Below are 9839 nucleotides of genomic sequence, written 5' to 3' on the forward strand. Positions count from 1 at the left end.
ATACTAAATAATGTGAAAATTGTGTGAAAACCCCCTTTTTTCAAATTTTTTTGTAAAAATAATATTGATAAATAGGCCCCTTAGAGTTTTCACAAAGTCCTCTGAGTGCCTCCTAGCCATTTCTCCTTTACGTTTAAGTATGGGTACACACTTTAACGCCTGATCGGACAGCAGACTCACCCCCCATCAGAGCTTTATACACACTTACCAATCGGCACACTCGATGCGTCTGGCCTGACATCACAACTGGGCGGGAATTTGAATTTGCCCTCCCAGTTAAGATGTCATTGTCAGCGTTCCCTGAAGCAAGTGAACATGCGGTCGGCGGGTTGCCTGTAGATACTGCCAGGGTTAGGGCGACATCGTTCCTAGAGATATGTCTGTGAATGATGACGCCTTACATTGAAACAAAGGAATAAGTACCTGCTAGTGTACTGGGGTTATTTTTTTTATCAGAGTGTCGACCTTATATATGTGTTATCTATACATTAACATAACATTGTTAAATGTGGTAATCAAAAATATATGGAAAATTATATAATGAACAGGTTACAGTTGATATAGAATTTTTTTATTTACTTATTATGCTCTTCTGGATCTTCTTTGTCTATAATAATTTTTAATACTGTACTTGGCAGGATTTCAGTTTAGTGAAAATTAATTATGTGTTTTAAAGAAAATCAATAAAGTATGAAGATTTTAATTAATATTAGTGGACCTTAGTGCACTATCTAGATAGTACTCCTCTTGTTTCTTTGGTTGGGGCAATAAAAAGCTGGGGGGGGGGAGAAGAAAATGGACAGATGTGCATGCAAGGGTAAAGTTGGCTGACAGATGTGCATGTGAGGGACGAGCTGCTGGGCAGAGGGATATGTCCGAAAAAAGCTGGCAGGCTGCATGGGGCATGTAAGGAAAGTAATAAGATGGTCTTGGGAGAAAGCTGGATGGTAAGCTTAAACCTAGGGCTCAGAGAAAACTTGCACCAGCCCTGCCCTGTGCCTGGCAGTCACATGGAAATAGGACTATCCTTTAGTACAGTTATAGGCAATAAAATACATTATAGGGAACGCATTAGGCGGAGCTTCAAAAGTAATAATATAAGTACATCAATAACTTAAATCAATGCATTAAGCCAATGAATGAGACACCTATCTTTAATAAAAACAAAGCAGGGAGGAGCTGAGGGAATTGGTATGAAATACCGTCAGCCGCATGGCCGGCGGTTCGATTCCCTTCAGCGGCAGCCCGACAGAAGCAGAGTGCGACGCAGCGGAAGCCCGACAGCGCTGGAAATCCCGATCATGGATAGGTAAGTATCCACTAACCTAACCTCCCTAACCCTAACCCTCCTTAGGGGTGCCTAACCCTAACTTCCCCCCCAAGTGCCTAACCCTAATCCCCCCTCTAAGTGCCTAACCCTAACCACCCCCTTCCCCGCTGCCTAAACCTAAGTCCCCCGGGGGGGTGCCTAACCCTAAGTTCCCCCCGGGGGTGCCTAACCCTAACCCTCCCTCCCCCTAGCCTAACCCTAACCCTCCTGGGGGGGTGCCTAACCCTAAGTCCCCCCCGGGAGCCCTAAACCTAACCCTCCCCCCCCCCGCGGCTGTCCGCTCGCGGCGCCCGGCATCAGTACGATCGTGATGCCGGGCGCCGGTCTCCCAGCGTCGGGGAAATGCGGGCGTCTATATCTAGACGCCCGGCATTTCACCCATGCCGGGATAAGACAGTCGGGAAGCCGGCTGCCGGTATTTAGGCAGTCGGCTTCCCGATTGTCTCCCGGGCTGAGGGCCCAAGCAAAGTCTCCCATATCCAAAATGCTTAGGACCAGGGGTATTTTGGATATCGTAATATTCCGTATTTTGGAATAATTGCATACCATATTGAAATGTCTTAGGTATAGGGCCCAAATCTAACATAGAATGCATTTATGATTTATATACACCTTATACACACAGCCTGCAGGCAAGTTTATACAATATTTTCAATAATTTTGTGCCTCAAACAAAGTTTGTGAACATACATGAAATTCATTTATGTGTCATATACACCTTATACACACAGCCTAGAGGTCATTTTATACTTTAGTTTTAATAATTTTGTGCCTTAAACAAAGTTTGTGTGCATTGAACCATTGAAAATCAAATTTTTCACTATCTCAGTCATGCTAAAAATATTCTGTATTTCGGAATATCTGGATATGACTCAACCTGTAGAAGAATGAAATTCTGCAACTACAGCATTTAAGAAAAGATACATTTTAGGGAAATCTCATGATGCATTTTAAAAGTTTGATTGCAACTGATTATTTGATTATTTTAGTTTTGTTTTTTTTAAAACAAATTCGCAAAATATTGCCCTCAGATACAAAATCTAATCAATTTTCTTCAGTGAAATGATTAATATTTTGTACCTATAGACTAGCTGCCTTTCTGAAAATTGAATTTACCTAACAGCGTTGGGTAATGACAAAATAAATAATATAATGTTATCAGCTGAATATTGTAACACCATCAATGTCCTATTAACATTACCGAACACTATTTAAAGAATTGGCCAATACCACATAAAATGTTTTACCCTCAGGGCTTCTGAGATTCTGATGATAGAGGTCGTTTTAGAGAAAACTCACATACTGTCAAACAAAGTTGCTAATAATCACAGCCTGCAGCATGAGAATAATTGTCCTCCCTACTTCCTAAAATGAACCTTCATATTTATACAGAAGATAGTTACGTGTACCTGCAGTTATGTCTATTGTAGCGTAATGTGCAGAAATACATGCATTAAAACTTAACAATTGGATGTCAGTGATAAGAATTATTATTACACGATAAATTATGTTTCCATTGCAAGTCCAGGGCTCGTTAACAAGTTTCAGCTTTTCACAAATTAATAAATGGATGGCAAATGCAATACAAATAGAACAAATATACAAGTCAATGGTGCGTTTCCACCATTGCTTGTAAAAACATCAGACGTACACCACAATAATACACTGCACTGGCAGACGCTTCATGCATGAAAAACACGTTAAAAATGCAACACTAAAGCAGGTGCTATTTTTAACTATCCCTTTTTCCAGCACATGTGACTGATCTCAAAAGCACCTGAATACTGCTTATTAGGCATATCGTCTGGAGTACAGCCGGCTTAACAGTTATTGAAAAAATTATTGACAGGCAATTTTACAAAAACGTACTGACTGCTATAATTCTTTTTGCCACATTAATATGTTAGATCAAGATCTGTCCACATATTAAGGTATGAGCTGCAACAACAAACCATACTCAGGGTAGTCTTAAGAGGAGGATGCAAATTGCAATGCAAAAGGTGCAAATACTTTTATTTATTTTGCTTGCTTGTGCTTGTAGCCCACCAATACCAGATATATTTATACACTGCAATTCAGTTTTCAGCTAGGACATGCCGCTCACACTGCTGACGGGTCGTTTCAAGAGAGGAGGGGGTCCCCGTGTGCAGTCTCTGTCCGGGCCTCCTCCTCTCTCTCCAGCGGCCGGCTGAGCACTGAGCGCAGCGCTGCAATGGTAGACTCTGGGCGCTAGAGTGTGCCCAGAGTCGACAGCGCATGCGCAGGTCACCAGGAAATGGTGCCACAGAAATTTTCCCTGTGTTTTTCCTACTGTGCATGTGCAAAACGCCAGGAAAATGGCCACGGTGGCCATTTTCCAGGCGATTTTGAAAGCTCTGGAACCGGCGTCGACGTGGGACTCTGGCGGCGGAGTGGTAAGTATTAAAATTATGGGTGCAGGGTGTGGGCACCCGCACACACTGCACCCATTATAGAAACGCCCATGGGTTGTTTCAATTATATTCGCCGTGGGAGCAGGTAATGGCTATATGCTGCACTTACAGTAGCTCTGAACTTGCTGCTTTTTGTTTACAGCCTTAAAAGGGCTTTGTACAAAAATTGCAAGTCTGGGATGAGACCGAGCGCGAAGGGGGGTAAGATGAGGCTCCATTGCTGGAGTTTCCACACCATTGCAACTACAACTCCTCCCCATCGCGGCTAATTGAATTGACCCCGAAATCTGTTTGCACATTTTAAATCTGTCTCAACTGCAGTGCAACATGGTTATGCCAAGTAGCAAATTTGCTCCTTTTTTTTTTTTATTGCTTTTCTCTCATCTCAGCTCTCAGAGAATCACATATTACAGTTTGTATAACAGTAATTAGTGGGGGGATTATTACTCACCTCTATTTTTTCATGTAATGAAGAAAAACATTTTTTTTCTATTATTTTAATTTATGGATGGGTAGCAACATCCCTGATAGACATACTACTATAAGCCAAGTAATGTAGGGTGTGCACAACATAATGACATAACATCTTAACAAAAGAACATCTAGTTTCATACGTACATTTATCATGCTCAGAAATGCTCACTGAAACAGAGTGTACAATGCAGAGTTGCCAAATCTTAAAGCTTTAACTCTGAGTGGCATATAGTAATGGAACTGCTAATAAATGACAAGTTGTACAGTGGAAGCCAAGTGTCAAACTCACAGTATGTGAACAATCCAGTGAATAACAGCACATGGCCGCTAGGGGCGCTGGCGTAGCTTCACAAGCCAGCACACCTGGGCGCTGCTCCCTTCGCTATGGCAACAGGCAGGACGCTTTGGAGTCAGCATTTCCATACACACACAATAGCTCTTCATGACATTAAACCGAAATCTGCTCCCTCCCGCAACTTACAGTTAATGGCAGCAAATCAGAAGGCATAGAAACTCTCTTGTATTGCAGATGGTCCTTAAGTCCGCTCAACGTTTCATGATTCCCAATTAAAAATACATACATCTTACATGGTTATCACCTTCTAATCAGCATGAAAGGTGCAGCTTGATATATTGGGGTCTATTGTTCTTTCGTCACGCGCTAATATAAAAAAAAACAATGTACAGTAACATCCTTTTATTGCAAACTGTTTAACAGATGCAATGGATACACTGACGTCTGTACTAGTAAATCAATGTAATCATTAATGCAATACTGTAGTACAGCCGCTACCAGCCCAGACCCACTGTACGGGAGATGTGCCATGTGATGGGCATTCTGCATGTACGGCACATCCTCAACACATGGGCAATGTGGCCACAGAGCGGGTGCACGTTCCCCTTAATCACATTAACCCCTTGGCAGCCGAGGGAGCTGCGATCGCATTGCACTGCATTAGAACTGCACTCACCTCAAACAGAGGACCAATCCTGTTGGTCTCCAGGTAGACCTGAATCCGGGTTTGCTGTCGAGACGCCGCCATCAGGACCACCAACCAATATATCCCGATGTATTCCTAGAGGGTCACCAGTGCACCACCTTTCTCCCCACACCACCTCTGCAGGGAACTGTCCAAACTTCCCCAAGGCAAGCAGCAGCAGACCAGGCGCCAATGCAATCATCAATCAGATGAATGGAGGAGGTCTAGGTGCATGGCTCTGTGTGGGGAGAAGAAGAGTTGTAAGAAGGATGCAGGGAAAGTGCATGGTGTCAGCCTCCTCTCCCCGCCTCCTCCCAGGCTCTTACTGTGGCTGCTTGGTTACAGGAACAACAGCTCCAGCCCCCTCCCAGGCTGAGACAGGCAGAGCACTAGCGATCATTCCTTGCAGGACAACTTCATCGTATGGCAGGCAGCAGCCCTGGTGAGTGAGGCAGTAATGCAATAATCCCTGATTGGGTGCTGCTTGCAGACAGCTCAGCATTGTCTATGTGACTGTGAGCACCTCTTTCTGATTGGTTTGTGCTTCGTCTTTCTGTCTAGCAATTTGTTTTATATGTGTATGCGTGGGTAAAGTAATGCACAGGTTAGCTGAGGATCACTATGAATAGATAAGTGTGTGTGTGGTGTCACGTGTGTATATATATATATAGTATATACACACATACATACACAGGGCCGGCGCTAGGCTGTGCTGCGCCCAGCGTCGTATGGAGTTGCCGCCCCTTCCCTCCTCCGCTCCCTCCCCCTGAGCTTAAATATTTCCTCTACCTCCAGGAGGGTGGTGGGCGTTTCCTGCGCCCTCCGGATACAGTGGCGCTCCGGACGACGGAAAGGCTTGCCCGTGACTGGAGCCGCTACTGTACATACACACACAGTGGCAGAACTATGGGAGACAATGGAGGCGCCTGCCACCGGGCTACATTGTCCACAACATATTCACCCCACTTAGGGCTGTAACTATGTACCTGGAGTGTACCGTCACGGCAGCCCAATGCGTGGCACCCCTTCCCAGCACCTGATACGTGTGTATATATATATATATATATATATATATATATAAACTCCCAACTGTCCCGTATTCAGCCTTTCAAAACAAAACTTATCTTATGGAAAATACATTTTGGCCCAGGACATTATGTCATAGATTGAGAGTTTCAAGAACTCAGTTCCTGCTTGTTCCTGCTGGAAAATAGAACTGTATAGATAGATAGATAGATAGATAGATAGATAGATAGATAGATAGAAAACATCATCCGTTTCTTGAAACTCAAGTTTAGGAATGTAACCAGCACATCACAAGAAACAAGAAATGTTTAATATTAAAGTCCAGAACATAGGATCAAAAAGGCCATCTCATAACACACTGGTCAGAACAGTAATCAATACTTTACATAATCTAATATGATTTCAGGGTGAGCCATGCTCTAAACCCAGTATGTTGTCCCCATGACAGTTAAACATTTCTTGGCAATTTAAATTGTGCGCTGGTTACATTCCTAAATTGAGTTTCAAGAAACGGATGGTGTTTTATTGCTGTTTACAGATCTGGTACCCGCAACGCTCTTCAAAGTGATGTGTGCAATCTGTGGACATATGTTTTTTTTATTTATTTATATATATGTATATATATATATATATATATATTTATATAAATAACCCAAAATAACCCCTTCCATTAGGTACAAAATGCTCTGCTGCTGGACTTCCCACCTAATGTATGATTGCAGTCACCTGTGTTGAACTAGGTAATTGATGAGACAGGTGTTTCACCACAGGTGTCTGTCTAATCATACATTAAGAAGGAAATCCAGGAGCTGAGCATTTTGTACCTAATGGAATGGGTCATGTTGGAGGGTCTGTATACATACATATATATATATATATATATATATATATATATATATATATTGTGACAGGGACAGCATGCTTTCACATGACGTTAATGTGGAGCAGCAGGTTTGTGCAGAGATGGAGCAATAAACAGCATGGTAATGAGATACGGTCCAGATTTTCCTGGGACCAGTTGTAAGCCACAAGCAAGGCTAATTAGCAGCACCTGTTATCTGTCTTTTAAGTTGTGTCAGTGCAAATCCACAATGATCCTGACTGTAAATTAGACAGGTTATAGGCCTGGGATGACTAGTGTTAGAGATCCTGGACCAGAGGGTCCACTAAAAGAACTGTGTTGCTGTATGGAACATTCTGTGTACCTGCTGCAACATCTTGCCTATGAACACTGCACTGACCTGTATTCCTGCCAGTGGTGAGAAAATAAACTTCTGTTGGATTTTAATTCGGTCTATGTGATTCTTATCACATTCTATCTGTCTACAAAAATGGAATGGGCACTCATCAATCAGTTGTAGAAAATTGATTTAATCACTCACATAATGTATAATGGTAAGCTGGCCACACACTAGACCAACTTACATCCAACCATCCAACTAGTTGATTGGTTGGAATGAAAATCTGGTAAGGGATGAAAGCAAATGACAATCAGCAATTTGCTCCCAAACGCCGAAAAATGGACAAAAACTGTTGTTTGAACAAATTGTTTAGATCAAACATTTAACAAATTTGTCTGAACGACCATTTTCATCTGTTTTCTAACATTTAAGAGCAAATTGCATGATCATCATTTACTCCCATACCTTACCAGATTTTCATTCTAACCAATCAACTAGTTGGATGGTTGGATGAAAGTTGGTCTAGTGTGTGGCCAGCTGTAGTCGACGTTTCGGTCCGAACAGACAGAAAATCACCATCATATATCCACCATAGAGACCCTGAGGGTCAATTTACTACAACTGCTTGGTGAGTGCCCATTCCGTTTTTGGACTCTATAAGTTTGATGTCTTTAGTGGAGCAGAGCACCGCCACACACTGAGGCTAATGTACATTGAGTGCAGCTTCATGGACTAATTATATATATATATATATATATATATATATATATATATATACATATATACATATACATACATACATACATACAGTGTATTCGTGGTGTGGTACTCCAAGCTTTGGAAAGAAAGTCACTCAAGTAGCGGTGGTGATAGTCAACGTTTCAATGCCTTTTAATAACACAGCATTTTCATCAGTCCTGATGAAAATGCCGTGGAGGGGAGGTTAGGGTTAGGCACCACTAAGGGAGGGTTAGGGTAGGGAGAGGGGAGGGTTAGTGTGCTTACCAGCCCCAGTCGGGATTTGGCCCCTTCTGTCTCTTGGTGTCGGTATATGATCAGCTAGTAATTCAGCCGCCGGCATTACATGCCAATTCCGGCTGCAATACCTCCACTACACTACAATTATACTACCACCATTCTCACTCTGCAGCAACACCTCCACCTCACCCCCACCTCACACACTACAGAAATAGCCACTCACACATTACAATATAACAAAGACTAGAAAGAGGGTAAAGGAAAGTACAGGGAACCAAAGAGAGGAAACACAGGTGTACATACACAAATATGGGTGGCTATATGCTCTGTTCCTGGATTTCCCTCTTAATTTATGATTGTCGTCACCTGTGTTGAAGTAGTTAATTGATAAGAAAGATGTTTCACCACAGGGAATGACAATTATAATCAAGAGGGAGTCCAGGAACACTTTGTCCCTCCTGAAATACTATATTTATATAGTGCTGGTTATTCACAGAAAAACTTTGTATTGGGCTGTCGTCCGGGAAATAATTAGACAAGTGTGGGCCCAATACCAACATTTTGTAAAGGCTACATTTACTTATAGAGCTTTGACAGGGAAGGCTGGACTCCTCCAACTACAGGCCTCGCCGGAGTTGCATCCCTGCAGCTATAGTAGTTTTGGTTTTGGAGCTGCTCCCCTGCTGCTATGGTAGTTTTGTTTTTTTTCTCTGATGTTAAAATCCATAGTACCAGAAGCTGAGGTTTTATGGCCATCTTTGGAACTAGTTTTTCATTCTAACGGGACCATACATGCCTATTCTCCCTGAATGCCCTGTAGACTAAAAAATTTCAGGGAGGCCTCCCACTCTCCCAGGAGATTAGATCTGCCTCCCAGATCTTAAGAAATCGGGCAAACAAGAAACTTGATGACTCTATTCATGGTGAGACACATTCATGGCGAGTCCCGGGAGGGGGGACGGGACATTGTCAATGTGGTCAGTACAGTAGGATGTATGTATGTGACATAGATGTGGAGTATTTTTTCTTTGGAAATAAAATCTTATCCCTATTTTCCTCTGTATTTGTTTAACATAAATATTAATCGTATATGTATATATGTATATATATATATATTAGGGGTGTGCACCGGCCACTTTTCGTGTTTTGTGTTTTGGTTTTGGATCTGGATCTTTCTTCGTGTTTTGGATCTGGATTGGTTTTGCCAAAACCACCCTTCCGTGTTTTGGGTTCTGGGTTTTGTGTTTTGGATCTGTATTTTTTTGAAAAAAAGCATAAAAACAGCTAAAATCACAGAATTTGTAGGTTTTTCTGCTCCTATGCTATTATTAACCTCAATAACCTTAATTTCCACTCATTTCCAGTCTATTCTGAACACCTCACACCTCACAATAGTGTTTTTATGTCCAAAAGGTTGCACCGAGGTAGCTGGATGACT

At 42.2% G+C, this 9839-nt stretch overlaps 1 protein-coding gene across 2 annotated transcripts in view; it reads right to left on the reverse strand.

Moving 5' to 3' along the window:
• CUNH8orf34 (chromosome unknown C8orf34 homolog) overlaps positions 1 to 5416 on the reverse strand; it is a 351910-nt gene extending 346494 nt beyond the window's left edge. For both annotated transcript variants that reach the window (XM_088471481.1, XM_088471480.1), the window contains exon 1: positions 5208 to 5416. In XM_088471481.1, coding sequence (XP_088327607.1) covers positions 5208 to 5279 — 72 coding nt within the window. In that variant the 5' untranslated portion in view covers positions 5280 to 5416. The remainder of the gene's footprint in view (positions 1 to 5207) is intronic.
• Positions 5417 to 9839: the final 4423 nt, after the last annotated feature.

Source organism: Taudactylus pleione, unplaced genomic scaffold, assembly GCF_031769625.1.
Source record: "Taudactylus pleione unplaced genomic scaffold, aTauple2 ptg000114l, whole genome shotgun sequence".
Taxonomy (NCBI): domain Eukaryota; kingdom Metazoa; phylum Chordata; class Amphibia; order Anura; family Myobatrachidae; genus Taudactylus; species Taudactylus pleione.